This window comes from Ictalurus furcatus, chromosome 28 (genome assembly GCF_023375685.1).
Source record: "Ictalurus furcatus strain D&B chromosome 28, Billie_1.0, whole genome shotgun sequence".
NCBI lineage: Eukaryota > Metazoa > Chordata > Actinopteri > Siluriformes > Ictaluridae > Ictalurus > Ictalurus furcatus.
Window position 1 is genome coordinate 13,249,911 of NC_071282.1, and position 23,377 is coordinate 13,273,287.

Genomic DNA, 23,377 nt, shown 5'->3' on the forward strand with positions numbered 1-23,377 from the left:
AGATTTAACTTCAGACTTTTACATTTACCTCTATCTTTTTTCTTATATCTATTTTGAATGATTGATCTTTAATGTGTGCTTAAATCTAAGCACGATGGATTTCCTTCATATGAAAAGGTTTACGGTTCTAGGACAGGGGTCTTGGAGTAATAGTACAGGCAGGGGTGTGCATGCGTGTGTGTGTGTGTGTGTGTGTGTGTGTGTGTGTGTGAGCATGTGTACCACTTTAAGATTGGCCTCCTGCAGTTTGTGTGCCCTCTCCTCCAGACGCTTAGCGATGACAGCCAGCTCAGCATTTTTCCTCCTCAGCCTCTTCACCTTGTCCTCCGTCTCAGGACAACTGCTCTTCCGCTAAGAGTGAGGGATAAAGAGAGAACAAGAGAGACAGAGGATAAGCAGGAGAGATAGAGAACACACAGACAAGACAAACCAGTCACACTGTTGCAGGAGACAAGAGTTATTTCTCTGTCGGCTAAGATCAAGGCTAAACATCCATTCTCTTACCAGGAGGCTGTTCTCTTCTCGGAGCGTGGAGACGGTCTTCTCCAGGTCCTCCAGCGCTCTCAGAAGCTCAGAGTTCTGCCGCACTAGATAGTCATAATCTGCGCCGTTCTGCATGAGAAAAGACAAGACAATACATTTAAAGTCATTTTTATGCTTCGATGAATAATCTAACATTAGGTTCAAATTTTTATTTATTTATTTATTTTTTACAATGGCTTAATGGGACATGGTGAAAAAGTCTTTCAAAATAGGAAGTGATGGCCTAAGGGCTTAAATAAGAAATAAACACACACTCTCACAGTCTCACACACTCACTCACACACACACATTCAGGAGTGTTTAACCCAGCTGGACCAAGCTGAAAGTGACAGCTTTCACCACATCACTAATTATGACAAATCTGTATGATGATGATTATTATTATTATTATCTTTATTTATTTATTTATTAATTACAGTTTTAATTCTATTTTTTTTGCCGCATTTCATTGTAATAGAGATTTCCAAGATTTGACTGAAGATCTTTGGACTGTTATCACACTTCTGCTTCCAGAATCATGGTGTGTACGCATCTGTGTGTGTATATGTTCGTGTGTACACTGTGCCAGTGCCAGCTGGACCAGAGGGATATCCCTACCCTCTATTTCCCACTGGGCAACAGAATAAAGAATAAACACTTACACTTCTCCACACAGATATACACACACACACGTAATTCGAGAAGTGCAGCCCAAAATAGGGCTGGTGGGAGAAATTTCACTGCTCAAATATTACAATATTTACACGATCAGAGGCGAAAATAAATAAATAAATAAATAAATAACATTTTAAAATCACATTATATTTTAGGGCTTTTAGGTCTGCAGTAGATCCATTTTAAGATCCCAGTTTAAGCCTATGAAAGGGTTTTCAATGTTTTCTTCTGCTGAATTTCCTCATCACATATACTATCATTTATTTTCATTTTCACTGTCTCAACTTTATCTCACACGCAAGTGTGCGTCCTAAAAGTAATACATCTGCACCACTGCAGCAGATTTTCCTCACTCCCTTTTTTAAACTTTTTTAAAGATGGCAACAACACAAAAGCATCTACTTAACCATAATCTCCACAAGGTTTTATTGTTCATATGCTTCGGTAGGCTGAGGTTGCTTTTCTGCTCACCATGTTTGTAAAGCATGCTTATTTGAATTACTGTATCCTTCCTGTCCACTCAAATCAGTCTGGTCATTCTCCTCTGACCTCTCTTCATCAACAAGGTGTTTCTGCCTGCCATACCACATTCCAAGTCACCCAGATCACTTTTTGTATGTACTCTGATGTTTGACATGAACATTAATTGATGCTCTTGACCTGCATCTGCATGACACATGATTAGCTGATTGGATAATTTGCATGAATGCGCAGTTCTTCCTATTTAAGTGGACAGTGAGTGCATGGTAACTATACTCTGTACACTGTGAGCATATATAGTGAATAGGAGGCCATTAGGGATTCAGCACAACTGTGTTAGTCGAGTAGATTGAAATAAATAAATATAAAACATCTGATAAAATTATATTCTCCTCCCATGATTTCTTCTAGGTTACAAAGAGACAATTTTCCACCATCATTTATGTGATATGGAAACTGCTGCTAATGTTCACTCAGTCTGTGGCAGTATATAATTATAAGCTCATTAATATCGGAATACATTTGAATAATAAACCTATAAATGCTTTTTTTTTTTTTTTTAAAGATGGAAACAGCACAAAAGCATCTACTTATTTATGGAACAGAGTGATGGACCATTTTTGCTCACAGTGAGCCAAATCAAGAGCCATTTCAGAAACCCAATTAATTAAACACACTGAAGTCCTTGATCGTGTGCCCACAATGCCAGACTTCTGCTTATGATAGTCATTGTGTCTGGTCTAGAGGTCATTAGAAACCCTAACATCTGCCTCTTTTAGTCTAACGATCAACCAACAGCCGTGTTGCCTATTAAACCTGTAGCCAAAGGATATAAAAAAAACGCCCAGGCTCAATCCTCACATGCCACAACCCTGCCAAGGTGGAGGATGGAGACGAAGACAGGCAGCGTCGGCAGACACAACCTTGCATGAATACCGCGGTGCAATCACAATCAACCACCAGGGCTCACTTTTCCTGATGATTACTGTGATTACGACCACACGAAGCTGTACAATTAGACAAATTTGGTAAACATAGTATTTATCTTACTGTAACTGCGTCTTCCTTTGCTGGCAACCTCAAAAAGTACAAATTGCCTGGTTGTACATGAATCCGTCCTGGTTACAGATTTATAATGAATATAACGAAACTGGCACTCAGTTTACATGCGTTGCATTGTATGCACTCTTGTAAGCTGCTCTGGATAAGGGCATTTGCTGAATGCTGTAAATATAAATGTAAATCTATGACGAGTGGAGTTTGGTGTCAACTTTACCATAACAACGTGGTGTTTTTGTATCCTCTCAATAGTGTTGACAGAGTTACTTTGGGTTACTTTTGGTTACTGAACATGAATGAATGATAAAGCGGTTGTGGCGGTGATTATAATCAAAAAGTAGTAAAATGAAAGGAAAAAAAAAGAAAGTACAATAGCGTATCAGGGGGCAGTGGTGGATTGGCAGTTAAGGCTCTGGGTTACTGATAGGAAGGTCGGGAGTTCAAGCCCCAGCACTGCAAGGCTCTGGGTTACTGATCGGAAGGTCGGGGGTTCAAGCCCCAGCACTGCAAGACTCTGGGTTACTGATCGGAAGGTCGGGGGTCCAAGCCCCAGCACTGCAAGGCTCTGGGATACTGTAAAAATGGTGTATCAGGGGAAAGTGGTGGATTGGCGGTTAAGGCTCTGGGTTACTGATCGGAAGGTCGGGGTTTCAAGCCCCAGCACTGAAAGGCTCTGGGTTACTGCCAATCTGTCACTGTTGGACCCTTGAGCAAGGCCCTTAAGCCTCTCTGCTCCAGGGGCGCTGTATCATGGCTGACCCCAACTTCCTGGCATGCTGGGGTATGCAAAGAAAAGAATTTCACTGTGCTGTAATGTATATGTGATCAATAAAGACTCATTATCGTTGTCATTAACTAGTACAGTAATAGACTATTTATTTATTTATTGATTTTATTTATGCTAATAAAATCATTTTAAGATCATTTTAGGATACAAATAAGACAATACCTTGGACAATGGTAGTCATGATTTTGGATGGTTTGTGAGGGTCAGATTTTGGCCAGTGGGATATTTTCCTCACACTGACTTGGCAACCCTGTAGGTGTTATAAGTTCAGTTTTTTAGCCAAATCTTCAGCTCATCTTGTTTGTTGTTAAGTCTTAAATGATGTAATTCTTAGCAAGACAGCAAGAAGATGCATTATATAATACTTAAAATGTCAACGCTAGGTCAAATCAGTCTGGTCATTCTCCGCTGTCCTCCCTCATCAACAAGGCGTTTCTGCCTTAAAAAAAAAAAAAGAGTTTGCTTTAAGAAATATTTGGGTTAATGAATTTGTATTTGCAGGCTAATCTGAACAAGGACGAAAGGACGCCGCGTATTTTGGAAAAAGATGAGGAGTGATGAAGCCGTCAGCATGTGGAGGCTGTTCATTTGCATATTCCATTACACACTGATTTAATTTGGCCGAAACCAAGACCTCACACATTAAGGTTTACACATGCACGGTGTAGTGTTAATTTAATGGAAGATTCAGCTTCATTCAAAACAGCTATTATTCTGTCTATAACCTTGTGAGTGATTCGAGTACCTGTGGCAAAGTTTGACGCAGGAGTGATTTCTTTTAAATAGGATGCATTTGTTATTATTTGATTTTATAAATAGAAAAAAAGCCAATCTTGCAGTGGACACAACACACACACACACGCACACCTCAATTACAGCCTGTCTGTCATTAATCCCCCAGAAAGCTCAGCACACAGCTTCTTAATGACTCAGAAGGGGAAACACATTTTGTCCTTCAGCTCTCAGGGGGGCCATCATTCACAGACAACACTAACACACTGCCTCCAGCAAAAACCAAACACACACACACACACACACACACAGGGTTGTAAAACCATCCCTATTCTCAAAAAATATGTCCCTCCCGAGACCAGCATCTTCACCTGTACTTCCCGGTCTCACATTTTAAACTCGCACACTCCACACTTTTCCCTCTATATCACCAATCCCCGAAATGATGTTCACATGAGGAAGTATTTTCAAGAGCAACAACACCTAAACCCTGTACTCCAATTAAACTACTTTGTGTCAAACTGTTTTTGCATTCCTGGCATTCATTTTCTATAACCGCGTGGCTCAGACAGTATTTCAGCTACAAGGCCGTTTCTATAGTAACCGCTCATTCATTTGTATGGCAGACACTCCACATAATCTTAAGCTTAAAAATAATTAATGTGAGGGCGGACGGTGGCTTTGTGGTTAGCACGTTCGCCTCACACCTCCAGGGTCGGGGATTCGATTCCCACCGTGGTCCTGTGTGTGCGGAGCTTGCATGTTCTCCCCGTGTTGCGGGGGTTTCCCCCGGGTACTCCGGTTTCCTCCCCCAGTCCAAAGACATGCATGGTAGGCTGATTGACGAGTCCGTAGTGTATGAATGGGTGTGTGAGTGTGTATGTGATTGTGCCCTGTGATAGATTGGCACCCCGCGTTGTGCCCGATGCTCCCTGGGATAGGCTCCAGGTTCCCCGTGACCCTGAAAAGGATAAGCGGTATAGAGGATGGATAGATGGATGGACTGATGATTAATGTGGCATCCGACTTAACTCGGAAGTGGGAAGTCGGAACTTGGAATTACATCATTTTAGACTCCTGTACGTTTGAGCTACAAACCATGAACGCCTCCATGTTTGTCTTTTGTTAACAACAAACTAGTTAGCTAACTGGTCTGCGTGATACATATTTACCTCCTTAAAACAGCGAATTGTGTAGTCAGTGTTATAGATTTAACAAGTGAACATACCTGTCTGTCGACTGATCTAAAGCAAATACTAGTATAGACAGTACAACTCATTTAAAGGCAGGCCTGTCACGATAACTAATTTTGCTGGATGATATATCGTCCTAGAAATAATTGCGATAAATGATATTGTCATTTTAAGACCATTTGAAGCCACTGATCTAATGATAATATAATAGCATAATAATGCAAGTACACCCTTACAAAGAGCAATGAACTTTTCATTCTTAAAAAATATTCAGACATTGGAATTGGAATGTCAAAAAAAAAATGATTTCCTAAATAAATGAAACATAAAAAAATAAAAACCACACAAGCAAAAGAATAAAGAAAATGGACTGTAATAGAATATTGTGAATTGTTTATGCTTTAGTTATTCACTGTGCGTGTTTTAGTGCGTTGTTACGGAAAGAGCGTCTTCACAACGTGACTTACCGTTCTATCTAGCGCGTTACTTAAGTTCAAGTTCACTTGTGCATTCACGTCATTTTGTCTAGAAGCAGGTTTTATTAGGTTTATGTTGTGTATATTCAATTCAATTCAATTCACTTTTATTCGTATAGCGCTTTTAACAGTGGACATTGTCTTAAAGCAGCTTTATAGAAACATAAACACAGGATACAGATTTTATATGTATCTATATTGTATATGTCTGATTAATCTCATATGTGTGTATAGGATGCGTTTGGGTGAGTTAATTAACCCGCTAGTAAAGCGCTTCAGTTTACCGCTGTTCATTCACTGTTCAGCTTCAGCTCACGCATCTTAAGCGGCTCAATCCCCGACATTATAGACTATGACTGGATTATTTGAAACACTAGAACTTTTCTTTCTAGATTTTTCTTCTTCAGAAAATTATTATTTTCTGCATTATTAGTGCATTGTTAATACCTTACGGGGTTATTGACTCGCAAAAGAAGAAATCAATTCTGAAGAGCTGAAACGAGTCGTTAGTAATTCCAGACTTACTTCCTGTACTAACCTATGTAGGTTTGCAACAAAAAGCCCCGCCTCTGGTCTTCATCGGCTACTCGCTGACAGCGGTAGACCAATCACAACAGACTGGGACATCTGACCAATCAGAGCAGAGTATGCTCTCTGAAAGGAGGAGTTTAGAATGAATCCTTTAGAACGAATCATTTAACGAGTTGTTTGTAACACTGGGGGCTGGGGGAGTTTATGCTGCAGTTTAAATTATGAGCACATTAAAGTGCTTTTTGACATTTGATGCATGTAAATCTGTTGTATGAGACCTTTAAAACAAAATTAGGCACGTCTCAAAAACCATAATAGGTGCACTTTAACACACATTCTGTTTGAGAAACATTATCTGAACCATTTTATATCATGGAAAGAAATATTTGGCATAGCTTTTAGCATGACGTCAGTGTGCATGTTGCTTATACTTCGAGCGCCCCAGTTTATTACGCTCTAGTACGTGTGTTCTATACACACTCGTAATTCATATTCAAATGACACTAGTGTGTACCCATGTGTTGTTAATAGCTCTCGCAGAGGTCTATTCAGTCCACTCACAGACACTGCTGGTGCTTACACAAAGAACAACATGAAGAGGAAGAAAAGATTAGTGTCGAAATAGTGAGAAAAAGGTGGGACCGGATTATTTTCTGGTCACTGTGTTAGATTCAGTCAATCCCATCTCTCTCTCTCTCTCTCTCTCTCGCTCTCTCTCCCTATCTTCCCCCCATCATTCTTTTCCTTCAATCCCCTATTTCTCTCCCTTCAGAACAGATGCAAGCAAGCAGAGATAATTGAAGCCCGAGCAGTGGCTCTAAACACACGCATCAACCCCGCGACCGACGAAGAGATGGTTCCCATGACGATGCCGTACATTACAGTGCATCCCGCCGTGCTAAGCCTGGGCAGAGAAAGAGCAGAGAGTTAGTTAAAACACGTTTCTCAACATTTCGGTAATGAAGTGCAGATGGATACACACACACACACACACACACACACACTACATTAACAGAGAAAATCACAGCGATTGCAATCAAAGAGGCATTACACTTTGGGATGCAAATCAACACAACAGTCACAGCTGGAGGTTTCTTCACGTAGTAAGAAAGACCGTCCAATTAGGCGCGAGTTGTTTTGATGCAAGGTTGCAAGTTTTTACAAATCACTTCACAAAGTAGTTTTGGAAACAAGAAATGAATAGTTTTCTTGGCGGAGACAAAAGAATAACAAATTGCATTATTAATGACAGACACAAAACCACACGATGAACAACTATGTGAAAAGATCAGACCTCCTTTGCTCTTTCCATTCTGATCGTAAATTGAAGCAAATAGATGTCTGATGATCACAAATATAGCAGCTGGGTTTGTGTAAAATACTTTGGTTTGACAGTAGCTCGCATTTCGGTTGCAAAAGCAGAAGATAGTGGTGTCTCTTTGTAGTCAATGTGAGTGAAGGGAATTCTCTAAAGATTCTGGATCCTGTCACACGTAGATGGAAAGACACAGGTCACTGAGCTCTCTGTCTCAGACGAATAGTGAGATTTCAGAGGCATTGAGACATTGTGTGTGTGTGTGTGTGTGTGTGTGTGGGTGGGACATGGATGACATGTTGACTGTCACTCTTAAAAGCACCAGAACCTCTTTGCCCACTGAAGTATTAACAAAGACCCCAAAGACCCTGAAAGTCTCCCTCTCTCTCTCGCTCTCTCACACACACACACTATAACAAGAAAAATCTTTTTCTTCTTTCCCTTTAGTCCTTGCCCTCTTTCTCTTCCTTCCATTTCTTCTTTTTTCCCATCTTCCTTCTGTCATTGCTTCTTCCCTCAACATTTTCTTACCTTCTTCCTTCTTTTACCTTCAGTCCTAACTTTAGTATTGTCCTTCTTTTCTTTTTTTATTCCTTCCGTCTTTTTCCTCTTCTTCCTTCAGTCAATCAGGTCTTCCTTCCGTCCTTTCCTTTCAAAATGTTCTCTTCCGTCCCTACTCTACCCTGATTCTTTTCTCCCTTCATTTATTTTCCTTCCTTCCTTTCATCTGCTTTCTTTATTATTTTCCTTACTTTCCTTACTCATCGTCTTCCTTCAGTCATTTCCCCTCCCTCTTTCTTTCTTGCATTCCCTACCTCTCCCTTCCACTCATACCTCTTTCTTCCTTCCTTTATTTGCTTGATTGTTCTTTCCTTACTTATTTCCTTTCTGCCGTACTTCATTTGCGTCTGTCCTTTTCCTTTTTTGCCTTCCATTCTTTCACTTCGTATGCCTTTATCTTCTTTTGCTTCTGAAACAAAACAAAGTCATGCAGACTCCTGTGAGTTAAAACAAGACAAAGAACTGAGACGGAACAAATCTATCAGATTAGAAAAAAAGATAGATGAGAACAAGAAAGAGGTGTGTGTGTGTGTGTGTGTGTGGAGGACGAGCACCTCTTTTCTCATAGCACCTGGGAATCCAGTCTGAATCCATTTTTAATGTGCTGTCTGAAAACTGCTGAAGCTAACACACACTACCTGTGTCATTATTTATTACGGGTGCATATGGAAAGCATCATAAAGATGGAGCTACTGCTGAACTACATACAAATAAATCCATATGGCAGTAAGTGTTACTAATGAGCCTGGGATGAAATGCACAGGTGGAAGATACATTTAAAAAAAGAGTAAAGGAATAAGAGTAATGGAAGACACCTATAAAAATAAGTGAATGCAAACACTAGTGACAAACAAACAGCAGCAAAAGAAAACGTATTTTTGAAAGGTGTCTGTGTGTACTGGCTTCTTTTCAGTCTTATATAATTGGACAAACAGTTGTGTAAAGTTTTAGTCTGAAATTTTATATTTGTAAGGCTCAGTTTGTGGATTTTATTTTAAATAAACGAAAACAAAAAAAGCTACTGAGAGTTCGCCCCCACCTGATTAATCGGAAAAATAATCAGCCAACTAATCGATTATGAAAATAATCGTCGCAGCCCTATCACTCTCTCTCTCTGTAATAATAATAATAATAATAATAATAATAATAATAATAATAACAACAACAACATCATGCCTGTTGACTGTCACAATATATTGTATGGGACAAAATCAAAAGAATATAAATATACAATAAACACATGGGTCAAATTATCACAATTAAACAACTAAATAATGATGCTTAAAAACAAAAACACAAACACAAGGGTTGAGGAATATCACAGCTGGCTGCTTTGTTCTCTGAAAGCCACTGCCAATTCAGCAAAAACAGAAACATGGAGTAGTAAATCAAAAATGATAAGGGCATTGTTCAAGGACTGAGAGAGAAAAGGATAGATGAACGATAGTACTACTGAAAGTGTGTGTGTCTGTGGTGGGGGATATTTGTCAAACCTTTATTTCAGACATGCAGTTAAAACAACAACAACAACAACAAAAACCCTCCACACATCACCAGCTTCATTTCATCTGCAGACGGAGAACCCCTGATGGTGATCTCCTCAGGTTGGGTTGTCTGGTGAAGCGAATTGCTTTCATGAAGCGAAGTGTCGTTGTGATATCAGCCTTTACGAGAGCAAGACTTCCTGATTCCAAATCCTGATTTCGTGTGCACAACCAATAAAAGTATCGTAAACAGTGTTGCAGGTACATTTTTTTTTTTTGCGAGTCATGGTATTCTTGTGATATAGTGTTCAAAACAATCCAGTCTTTATCCATGCTCTATACAGGCTTCATAAAATATATAAATAACTATTAATACACTGTATACACCAATCAGCCATAACATTAAAACCAACTAATATTGTGTATGTCCCATAGGTTGCCATCTTCCCATAGTGCATCCTGGTGCCAGCTCTTCCCCAGATAAGCGACATACATGCACCCGGCCATCCACATGATGCAAGAGAAAACATGAAGAAAAAAAAAAACAACTTCAAGAACTGACTGTTCACTTCCTGCATAATATATTCCACTGCTACACAGGTGCCATTGTAATGAGATAATAACTGCTATTCACTTCACTGATCAGTGTTTAATCGGTGTATAAACAGTAATATAATCGAAATGAAATATTTTGTCCAAACAAAATAATATCTTTAAATAAAATAACAATTTACATGAATCATCCTGTTCAAAAGTTTACACCCCCCTTGCTCTTAAAGTATCGTGTTACCTTCTTGAGCATCAGTGAATGTTTGCACCTTTTGTAATAGTTGTGTACGAGTCCCTCAGTCATCCTCAGTGTGAAAAGATGGATCTTGACATCATATAGCTGTTGGAAAGGGGTCAAATATGCAAAAGGTGCTGATAAAGCAAAGAATGTGCAGGACCTGGAGGATTTTTACTGAAGAACAGTGGGCAGTTTAACTGCTCAGGACAAACAAGGGACTCATGAACAGCTCTCACAAAACATAAAAACAGTCGTTGATCATCCAGGTAACAACACACAGTGTTAAGAATCAAGCGTCTGTAAACTTTTAAACTGGTTCATTTGTGTAAATTCAGTTAGTATTGTGTCTTCTGGACTATATGCAAACATCTGTTATGTAAAATAGCTTATTCAGGGCAGGACTAATTTTAATTATCACCTTTTTTTTTAATTATTAAAATTTTGCAGATTCTGCAAGGGGTGTGTATATTTATGAGCACAGCTGTATATGTGAGAAGTTTTGACTGAACTGGAGTTGTTGCTCAGTGTTAAACAAACGCAAAGAAACATTCATTTAAAACTAATAACGAACAAATACAAAATGAAGTGATCTACCTTTTGTCTAATATTTGCCAAAGCAAGTGACAAAGATTTGTGCAATCATTCTACAAATTGATAGACATTCATCTTGATGACCCCCACCCCAAACAAGCTTCAGTTCAAGTATTTCAAGGCAACGTATCAAGCAAGAAGAACTCCAGAACTGATCCTGGGTACTGGGTATTCAGGAATGTGTTGAGTTAAAACAATAATCTAATTTGAAAAACATGCTGAGTTGAGTTTTGGAAATTTGCTAACATTAACTGGCTATATTTAACTAAATCAGCCTCGTTTATTTACTAATGTCAGGTAAGACTAGCATTGATTACAGTAGCTAAAGTAATTGGCTAGGCAGCAAGTCGAAGTCTAGCTAACGGTAAATATTGCAAAATTACATGGATTAGATGATGTTTTCTTTTAACAGTTTTAAATAATAAAAGCTACATTTCTAAATTTAGTTGACTCTTTTCAGTGTGATAGATACAGTATATCTGTATATTCTGTACCTTACAACTCAGCATAGAACACCACCCTGTTCACCTTCATCAAATTCTTGGGAGTGATTGAAGTCACAGGAGCCACTCCAGGTGTTCGAGGACACGTCTTCCACATCATAAATGTAAAGAGTGAAACATCTGTCCATCAGCCACTAAGTGCTCAGAGCCTCCCCCTGAGCCACAATAAGAGACGAATCCCACTGAGAATGTAGACAATTCCTTTTAATGGGACAGCTTTCAAGGCTTTCCCTGATTTCAAATTCGCCAGAGGCGTAAGATATCGTATGCGGTCTGTCTTTGTGGATTTGTTCTTGATTAGCCTTGAGCAGTGAAGTACCAACTATGTCTCTGTCTTGGGCTAATCATGATACAAATGTAACTGATTCGAGTTCTTAGAAAAAAACGGACCTTTGTAGGCTTTAATCTACAGAATTTCCATGGGTAAAGAGAATAGAAATGTGAAGAATAGAAATGCTTAAATTAAATAAAGAAGTGGGCTCATTTGGGCAGTTCAACCATCTATTGGTGAATGGACAGAAATTGAAATGAATGCCTCCTCTACCAACTTGCAAACATTTCTTGATGAGGTGCTTTACTGGAATCAACTCCATCTAATGGCACCAAGTTAAGATTATCAAGCAGCAAGAAAAGGAAGACATTTAGGTCCAGCACCTGTGATGCTATATAGACAGTAGTGAATTGTATGTGTAAAAAGCAATTGGACCCTCAGCTAAGAGTAAATTGCCACACTTTACTTAATGTACTGTTCTAACATGGACTGATGGATGGCATTAATTAGGGAACGAATGAAAGACTGCTGGGAGAGGCTGTGGAGGAAAGCTGAGATAAATGTAGAGGTAAATGGGAGAAGGGTGCATACATTAAATATACTCTCCCTACCTAGACAACTACCTGATGCAAGACTTTAACCTTCTCAATCAGGTTACCCCAATGACACCACACTGACATTCGCATTAACAAATGGGAGGTTTAAAGTGATGGAATGTATATAAGAGCCGGATATTACGGTCACATAGTAATGTCTTATTTTACCCAATCAGGAATGCCAAAAATGAACAAAGGAGCACTGCTCATGCTTTCCATTATGCTCGACAGTCCCCAAGAAATCCCAGATTTCCATTTTGTTAGCTCCCCCGCCATTCTATCTCCCCTGCTTCTCCCCCTGAGACGTCTGAGACCGGCCCGGGAAGAGGGCGAATTTCATTTTAACTGCATAAATTGGATTCTGGAGGTTGCAGGAGCGACAGAGCTGGGAGGGATTCGATTTCTCACCTGGATGGGATGTTGGCGGGAAGATTAGCCTAAGGCAACACAGCACAAGATTTTAATAAAAGGATTTTCCCTGTTTACAGCAGTGGCCACCCATCTCTTTGTTCGGTGCTTCACTTTGAACTGATTGGTAAAGCAATCTTCTTATTCTTAGCCACATAACTAATTAAACACACAATCAGTCTGCTTGATGGGATAAATCAGTCAGGTATTGCAGACTGGAGTTGTATAGGAAGGTATATCACAACAACGATGATTACTGGTCCAGACGTTAGACAGTGTGTAAATGTTCCTGGGAATGACTTACTAAGAAATTAGTTTTAAGAAACGAGTCCCAGACTTAATTTGAGAAGAACATTTGAATCTTACAAGAGCTCCTGAGTTTGTCAATTTGCATATAAGGAGACTCATTCACTCCATGTGAACCTCAATTTATCAGCTTCAAATTGTAGAATTGGTTACTGCGAGTTTTCTAGAAGGTTTGAGCTGTGATGTTGCTTATTTATATCAATTTCACTCACAAATGTAACAAAATTATTTTAGTTTTTTCATATTAATAAAAAGAAGCAATCCAAAAGAAATTCATAAATGAAGACAAACAAGACCAGCTATTCAATTAGGACAAACGAAACGGCATTATAGAAAAGGAAGAAGAGTTACTGTGATGATGGAAGCTGACATGCTGAAGTAACTCCGCTACATTATTGGAAGATTTATTGCACGCCACGCTTTTTCGCCGTTTAGTCGCCATTCCTTTCATTCTCAGCTTTCTGTGAGCTTTGCCTTTTATGGATTTTTGTGGGTGTCACTAAATGCAAATCAGCTGTAGCATGAATGCCCTATACAAAGAAAATCAGTTAACAAAACTTTTATAAATCTGGTGATAATGTTAATTCTTTACTAAAAGACTGACGAATGAGGCCAGTGTATTTCAAAACCCAGACATATTTCATAAAAACTAACCTTTACTTGTCCTGATTATAACGAATGCCACTGTTCCAATGACTCCCAGGATTTCTAAATGCCATTGCTTAGCCCATTAAAAAGTTAGAGAAAATAAAAACTCTGCTTTTCCCTTTCGTTTAAAATGGTCTTTCCCTCTAAACACTCTCATCAGCAAAGCTTAACATAGGACCATTACAAATTTGAGAAACAAGGAGCCATATGTAATGTAGCCAAACCCTAAATGGTTTATTGAACAATGGTGCATTTGTAAAGCCACTGAGCTTGTTAGAGATTATTACTGGGGAATGTCATTCAATATACGTATAATCAGTTGCTACTAGTTACAGCAGGACATCATATTCTAACACTCCATAAAAAGATCATGATATGAGCTAGAACTTAAGATATCAAAAGCACTAAATTTAGGCTAAAGTATTTTTTAGCATGCATACATGAGTTCCCCTACAAGGCTCATCTCAGCAGACAAAAGAAGAGTTAATATGAGATGATTCATTTAAAACGGAGAATTATTATTCCCCTACATCCTCGCTCTGCTGTAGACTTCAAATGACGGTTTCTGAGCATGGCACGACTTGTGCGCTTCCTCACTTTATAATTAAATTCATATTCCTCACTAAAGATCACTTTATAATCTTCTTCAAATTCTCCCAGTGGTGGAATGGTGAAGGTTGGAAACTCCTTGATTACTCTCAGTCTCTGAAGAGATCAGTTATTTTCCTGTATCCAGAATAGGAAGCTAGGCCACCTTTCTCCAAACACTCGCTTCCTCCCCACACAATGTGTCCATGTCAAAAATAGGGCGGTTTGTTCCATCATTGACTTTGCTTCACCGCACGTTCCAGTACTGTTTTTAGCATTTCCCTGCCTACTATTCATCATTTCTCCTTGTGGGACGACCTTTCGCTCAAGTGAAGTTTGTTAGATGAGCCTCTTGGTGGCATGAAGGAGTCAAGATAACTGTTCAAGAGATTTCAAGAGAAGAAATTACCCAGTACCAATCGTGATTTGGCACAATATCCTGTAATGAACAGGACTCAAACGATGTGTAAGAATCCACCTGCAGGAGTTTTATGTCTGAAATCAGAAATGAGGGTAATGGTCAGTGACAGAAGTTCAAGATTAGACCAGACAAAAAGCAAATACAAAAGAATCGTTGGTCAACAAGGCAAGGGACAAAACTCAACAAGTTGGCAAGACTTTGCAATAAGACATAAAAACACCAGGGTGTAAGCAAGCAAACTACTCAAGGGAGAAAACACAAAACAGGTGAACACAACTGAGGAAGAAGCCAATGACAAAACAGTGGAGGACCAAAACCAAAACTAAGGCATATGGAGAATTAGTGACACTTACTTATATTTAACACAATAAAGGGGAAAAACAGTTTCTTGCTTTACAATTCTCCTCATGTACAGCCCATTAGGTGGACATAAAGTGCACTTCTGTATCATGACTATTGTATCAAGCTCACAATAAGGTGTTGTCCATTTCCACCATGTTGAACTCTATTCCTACTCTTGCTGGTGTGGCAAGAGAAACAAACAAGGACATGGGTGGAGCTAGAAATAGTGCAGACCATTAATTGGTCAAACCCAATCTCACACAATCCTGGGATGAAATCATCACAAGTTGTCACTCGAGTTAGATGTCCACCATTTAAAAAAAAGGCACTATATGAAACAAATTAGGTAACCTAAATCAATACACCAATTAGAGAACTTATTTCTTCCTGAAAACCATTATGCAACTGAGCAATAGAAACCCAGCTCTTAATTCAGACTGTATGGGGCTGTAGCATGCCATCAAATGCAAAAGCACTAATCAGGGCTAAAATGCGGCTTACAATAAAGCACAGCAAGGCTAATCTGTTTAAGTAAGTGCTGAGCATTGCTCTACTTTCTGCCCTCTCTTCATTTTTCTTCCCCATCCATCAATTTCCTGTCTTGAGTTCTAATTAGACACTGGATACCATGAGGAATCTCCAGAGCTGGCTTGTCTGGCAAGGTCTGCAATTTTGAGTTACGCTCCTGAAAGACAACATTAAAAAACCACTGATAAAGATGTCAAGCTTACATACTGATTTGAAGAAGGCAAGTAAATATTCTACATATCTTATTTCGAAGTAAGAAAAAGAAACTAAAGCTGATGACTTGTTGGAAATTTATATGTAAGAAAACTGGAATAAGTCTAAAGGCTGTATACTGTATAAAAGTGTATTTCTGAGCTAAGAGACATCACTAGAGCAGACTTGACATGACCTGGTTGGATAGGTAACAATCATTTTGGGGCTTTTCTTATACTGGTTAGATTTAGGCCAGTGGAATAGGTAGGAAAGCTGTCAAGGTGTCTTTGTATTTAACTTCATCGGGTGTCAAATTAGCTTTATTTCTTCATTACATGTAATATTCTGCCTATTTATTGATTTATTGGAGCCATAGAGCTGAACTTTCCATAGGAAGAACCCATGAGGTCAAAATTGACATTATTTATAGATCTGCTGCTGTCTGAGTTATTGAGGTTTGGATAATCGTGGATAATAGTGACTAATGACTATAAGAACTCACTAATAATTGTAATAGTTTTCATAATGGTGGGTCCACCATTGTAAAAAATAAATAAATCAAATAAAATCACAGACCTCTGGCTATGCTTCACAAGCCTCACTTTGAAACTCACTGGTCTATAATGGTCTTAACCTTTTATGCGAAAAAGAAATACTGAGCTGCATTTGTGGCTCTTCTCATACAAGACTCTATAGCGTAGTCTCTGCACTGTGCTGAAACACTTGTGGCAAACGTACGCCCACAAATAACTCCTTGCCATGCAGCTTTTTTCTAAAATAGTTCCTGCACATGTAGATCTGGGAAAATAAGTGCCAAGGCTCTTTACTGAATCCCAAAGATCTGAAACTCAGCATTTTTTTTGTTTTTTCAACAACTTTGATCTTCACTTCGAAATCTGGGTCACGAATCTATTTAACAGCTACCATTGTGCCGTCGAACCCTGCTGCCTGATTGGAAATGGAAATTTATGGAGATGTGTATAATGCTTACGTGCTGTAAAATAAAATAGGGAAGGCACAATTTAAAGATCGTATTTTGCAGACTAGCAAGATTTCCCTCTTATTAACAACTTACATATCTTAATAGGCAGAATACAAGCCTAAATATTAAATCTCCCTATACTCTAAGCATTACTACCTTCTAACTTCTATTAACCTTCTTCTCTTTAACATAAGGCTTAAATACAGGTTTGAATACTGGATGTAATCAAAATGAAGTGCATTCAGGACAGAAAATCCCAAAACAACTGAGTCCGCCAGCCACTTTATGGCAGAGAAATGTAATAAAACATGAAGGAAATGAAATGCAGAAGGCAAGTAGAGTTTAGCACAGCGGGCGTTGATGACTGCAATCAAGAACCACACGTTCATCTAAGTCATAAAGTGGATCGCTTGCGTGCCGTTTACCTTCTCTCGTGTGCCTGGTCATGGTTTTACACCTGCAGATGATGAATTAGTGTGTGTTTAGGAGGAGGGGAATATAGAAGAGTGCTCTCAGAGGTCTTCTAAACATTTCCTCTTAAGGATAGCCAAGACTGGGTCAAATTAAGGTTCTAAATATGGATACAGACACTATATATATATATATATATATATATATATATATAATGTTTATTAATTATATTAATTAATTATAATTAATGTATATGTATATATACACGAGTGTGTATGTATATATATGTTTGTATATATGTATATATATGTGTGTGTATTGATATATATATATAAAAAAATAATGTTTATTAATTTATATTATATTAATTAATTATAATTAATGTATACGTATATATATATACACATGAGTGTGTATGTATATATATATATATATGTATGTATATATACATATACGTATATTTATATATATATATATATATATATATATATATATATATATATATATATATATATATATATATGTATAATATTTATGGGGGGGCATCTTAAGACTGGATTATATAACAAACAGCAGAATCAATGATGATTACAAATTATACTACTCGAGTATAAGACATCCTCTTATTACTTCAAATGCATTATTGATCTCACCACAGAACAGTAGTTAACCATAGCACAGTGGACTTGACCTGCCACATGCAACTTATAGCCATGGAACAAGATATACACTCTCAAGCCCCTTGCTGGCTCTGCTCTAGAAGGTGCATCAATCCAGCTGATCGATCAGATGCCTTGATAAATCTTCACTGACACAGAAATATGCACAGTATGAGTAGACTGTGCTAGATCAGTGCCTGCCAGATCACTATGATGAATTGGAGACATGTTCAATTAGTTTGCTCCTATAAGAGAGAGACCGAGAGAGATGGAGAGATCCAGGGACTCAAGTGTGTGTATATAATAGATGCATGGTGATAATTAAAAGACTCTTTGAGGGCCTGAAAGAAATTAGAACATCAAATTACCGTGGCTAAAGAGGATGAATCGTGCACTTCTTTTTTAGCAAAGAGATCCATTTAGCAGCCTGGAAACCATTATCAGAATGAAGTGCATGTAAATATTTTCTCAGTTCCTTTCTAAAGCTTCAATAAAACTGGTATACACTCCGCTGAAAGCCCATCGAGTGGATTTTAGCCCCCGGATAAGACCTCAGTTCATATTTTTCATGACCCCTGACTTGGTGGTGTAGCGTTATTCAGGAAGCAAGTCTTTGTAATGTGGTTGTAGCTGCAGCAAGATTTTAAAGTGGTTATTACTGCTGGCATTCTCTCATGCATGCTTTAATTACATGCAAATAAAGACAAGAACACTAAGGTCAGAGCTTCGGTAATGATTGGCTGAGGACGTGACTTTTATTTAAAATTCTGCAAAACAGATCAATTAGGTGCATTCACTCATGCATGCTTAGTTACACCCACACATACACACAAGCTCTAAGAGCAAATGAGTAGTGCTAGTCAATGACCTTCCTGCAGTATTACACTATTTAAGGGAGAGTGGGGTTGTAACATGCATCATTTTTTAGGGGGCCAAGCACAGAAGGTGCGTAGGCACCCTATTGTTATTCTATGTTTTCTTCATCTTCGTCTTTTGGCTACAGTGTCTATGGCAGCCCATAGAAGCGTCTGGTAAAAAGTTGTGAAATTTGGCACACTCATTAGGGAGGGTCTAAGGGACATTCTGACCAAATGCTGCCAACGGTCTAGCGCCACCATCGGGTCAAATTTATATGGTCATAACTTTTGAACCGTGTGTCCAAAATTTAAAAGCCATCTAGCCTAATAAAATTTTCCACCATCTTGGATTTTGTCAAAAACTTTTATTTCGCTACTAAATTTGTCCAATCATCAGCAAGTTTGGCAGATATCATCTTCAGAGTTAGCCCCACAAAAGTTATCAAAATAATTTTGAACACTCCAAACGGTTTGTCTGGAATGGACCAACAAATTTGACAGCAAAGCCGCCAAACAGGTAGTGAGGCTGTATCTCAGCAACAACTTTATGCACTTACGCAAAACTTGGTAGGCAGCTTCAGGACCAGGACCTGAGGCTACACAACAAATTTCATAACAGTGCCACCTACTGGTCAAAGGTTTCAATAACATGCTAAAAAATGCTTACATCTAACTGCCATTTCTGCTATTCCTCCTCCAAATTTTGTCCAGTCTTCTCATATCACCTGGAGACCTGTCTGAACAAAAGTTATCAAAGGAATATTGATATTCAAAACCGTTCTCCTGTAATGAGCTGACAAATGCGTGAAGCTACAAATCATTCTTGAATCCCTCTTATGCGTAAGAATTCTAAAGCTTGTGTTTTTGACACATGCTTGATACATTTATTCATAATAAACAAATAGCAGTTTCTTGGTAATATCAATGGAAATTCAATTAATGTAAAAATGGGTGGGGTTATTTGTAACATGGTGTAACTCGTGTTTGTATCAGATGAAGCACTTTATTTTTTGTTGTTATGTGTGTGCATAAATGTTGGGCGCAGAATGAAGCACAAATACGTCAGTCACATGACTCTTGTCACATACATCAATCTGACATTTGGTGAGCAATTACTCTTAATTAGAGCTGCGATTTAAGTTGCCGTTCTCTTGCAGGCAGACAGAGTTGGCTACTGAGCATGCTCAGAGTGAGTGTCACCATTGTAGCTAGCTTACCACTGATTTGAGCAATAGATAGTGTAACAACTGACCCTTCAGACCCGACTCCATTCTTCCCTAACAACTGCAATTTCCAAGACTTCTCCAACAGTTAATAAGTAGCTCTAAAAATGGCTGCGATACAGATGATGCTAATCTGTGCCTCTGAATTATGGCCTACAGCAGTGTGGAGGATTAACAAACACACAGCCTCTGTATAATTAACACTCACTTCAACCCACGCATTTCCACACTGCCATCATCTTGCCTTTTGGGCTGAACATGAGGTCAGTTTACCCCTTTAAAGGCTAGTGTTAAAAATTCAGCTCTGACCTTTCATATTTCGAAAGATATGAGCCAACCAAAAGCCCCCAAAGAAAAGCTTGTCCATGGTTTTATTTTGTGTCGCTCACTGGATTAGCTTCATTTAATTCTAGAGGTTTTAATTCTGTTGTATGCAATCATCCTCAAACTCTCTCTCACACACACACACATGCACATTCTGCCTCCGCCTCAAATGGAAATAGACCCTTAATGATGTCAAGAACTGCACATCCTACCTCCTCACTCCTCTGCAATGCTAGCAATCCTATACAGAGCAAACAACAATCGTAGTAGTGCACATACTCTGCCTCTGTCTCTTTCCAGTACCATTTTGCACAAGCAGCTGTAATGTTATGAGAAGGCAAGTGATAATGACATGCAGTTAAATACATGAGCTTCTCCTAATCTTAGAAACCAGAAAGCTCTGGTTATCTCATGCAACACACTGAACTCACTTAAGACTCTGCAAACCTCTTCTAACAGCCTGAAAAATCCTCACCCCTTCCAACCTCACAAAAAGCCCTTTTTGGTCATTGTAAAAGCTTGCTGGTGTAACTACTGCGACCTGCATTGCTGAATACACCCTTCCACTGCTATCTGCCAAATATTTTTAGATTTCCTAAAAGAGGTCAATACCCTACACTGGGGCTTTGAGTGCTTATCCACAGGCCTCACACCGAATGGAAAATCTATGGCATTTACTCTGTGCGTACTTCATACAGCATACGTTCGCCAGTCACTTTTATAGGAACACCTGTAAATCTGCTCATTCATGCAATCATCCAAACAGGCAATCATGTAGCAGCAGTGCAATGCATACAATCATGCGGATACAAGTCAAGAGCTTTGGTTAATGTTCACAGCAAACATCAAAATGGGGGGGGGGGGGGGAATGCAATCTCAGTGACTCGGTTGTTGGAGCCAGATGGGTTGGTTTGAGTATTTCAGAAACTGCTGATCTCCTGGGATTTGCACGTACAACAGGCTCTAGAAATTACACAAAATGGTGCGAAGACAGAAAGAAAAAAACCTTCTAGCATTTTTTAAGGGTGGAAAAAACACCTTGTTGATGAGAGAAGTCAGAGGAGAATGGCCAGATGATCTGACAGGAAGGCTACAGTAGCTGAATTAACAACTATTTACATCTGCGGTGAGGAGAAAAGCATCTCGGAACATACAACACGCCAAACCGTGAGGCGAATGGGCTACAACAGCAGACGACCACATCAGTCCTGTCAGCCAAAAGCAGGAATCTAAGGCTACATTGGGCACAGATTCACCAAAACTGGACAGCTAAAGATTGGAAAGTGTATATATATTTTTTTTCAATCTTCAACTTTCCAGTAGAAACAAGCATAGAAATGAGCGTAGATTTGAGCACAGAGCATGACACATGAATGAATTTGTGTCTAATTATTTATTATTAATTAGCTTGTGGTATTGTTGCATGAATTATAATGTCTTTTTTTAATGTTCAATTAATTAACTACAATGTAAATACTTTATCAGTAAAAAAAAAGTCAATTGTGTCGGGAACACATTTCTCCATAGAACAATAAAATGACAATGACAGTAAAACAAATAAGACAAAAAATTTTAAAACGCAGTATATTTGTTCATTGTTTAGACAATACCATCTCTGCTCAGATTTTAAATACTATGTGACAACGAACTTTACCTGAACTTCAGATTTTCAGTATTATTCAGTCTCATTTTTGCCCATTTTAGAGACACACTTACTACATGAAAATGTATCAAATGTACAAAGTTTTAAAATTTGTAAACCCAGATAAGCAACAATATTGTAGTAACGTGACAGTATGTTATGCCTTCATTCAGGTTTTCTCATGCACCAGTACAAGACCATATAAAACTATACACATAGGAACCCCGCTTATGAGTCTCCTTGCGTGTTTTCTCACCTCCTGTCCATCAAAACACACCTCCAAATTGCTGAGAGGGTATCTCCAGTCCGTCAGCAGAATGAACAACCCTGTGCTGTAAATGACAAATGGCAGATTGCCCGAGCCTGACTCAAGACATTTTGCGTTACTGCATCAGATGGTGCTGTCAACATGGTGTCTATACACCATAGCCACGGCTCAGACTGCCTCACCCCATAAGAAAATATGCTCAATTTTAGGGTGTATCCCAGCAACGAAATTAGGTTCCAATGTAAATAACAGCCTCCAACCTTATAAAATGCATTGCAGCTAAGTCACTTTAAAGGCGCTAGCAGTTAAATAGGTGAAGTACAACACTTCACCGATTTGATTGATTTTTTTATTCTTTAAACCTACCTCCCATAAATGCCAATGTACACAAAGCCACGCCCCAGGATCTGTTCAGTTAGATGAGTGTTAGCATTTTACTTTTGTCCACTAGGCCACTGTTATAGCAATATAAACAAGTGAAAGTTGACTCATATTGATCTGCTGCTGCACGAGTAGTTGAAAGTGCCTTCGCTGTCCTGTTTTTTTTTTTTGGTAATGAGCTCCCATGAGTTTTTCAGCTTACCGTCACTCCCAGGGTTAGCTAGTTAGCACTGTTAGCTGCACAGAAGCTAGTCAGCATTACATACATTTCCATTACCTGGTTCTCTAAGTGATAAAATGTATTTATCAGTCCATTCCATGTCCAATTTCATCCCCATCTCCAGAAATATATTTCTCCATCCTAGAAAAGTTTCAACTATGTTTCTTGACATTAAAAAACTGTAATAAAATAAAAAAAACTTAAAAACAATATGGTTTTTGTTCATGGTTAATTATCTGATTGTGCTGGATGCTTAGTGGATCCTGCCATGTTTTCCTTTCTAAACTAATCAAGATGAGTCGAGAGTGAAGGGGATTTTGGGAGTATCTAAAAAAAATAAAAATAAAAAAAAATAAAAAAAATAGACAGGGTACCCTGACTGATAAGCAGACAGCGCCAGAGCACAGTATTTCT

General features: G+C 38.6%; 1 protein-coding gene across 1 annotated transcript in view; it reads right to left on the reverse strand.

The window, feature by feature from the left end:
• Positions 1-23,377, reverse strand: part of LOC128603298 (peripheral-type benzodiazepine receptor-associated protein 1) — a 118,152-nt gene that overhangs the window by 58,847 nt on the left and 35,928 nt on the right. Inside the window, exons 3-4 of the mRNA XM_053617608.1 lie at positions 505-612; positions 223-351 (exon numbers count right to left, since the gene is read on the reverse strand). Of these exons, the coding sequence (XP_053473583.1) occupies positions 223-351; positions 505-612 (237 nt within the window). The remainder of the gene's footprint in view (positions 1-222; positions 352-504; positions 613-23,377) is intronic.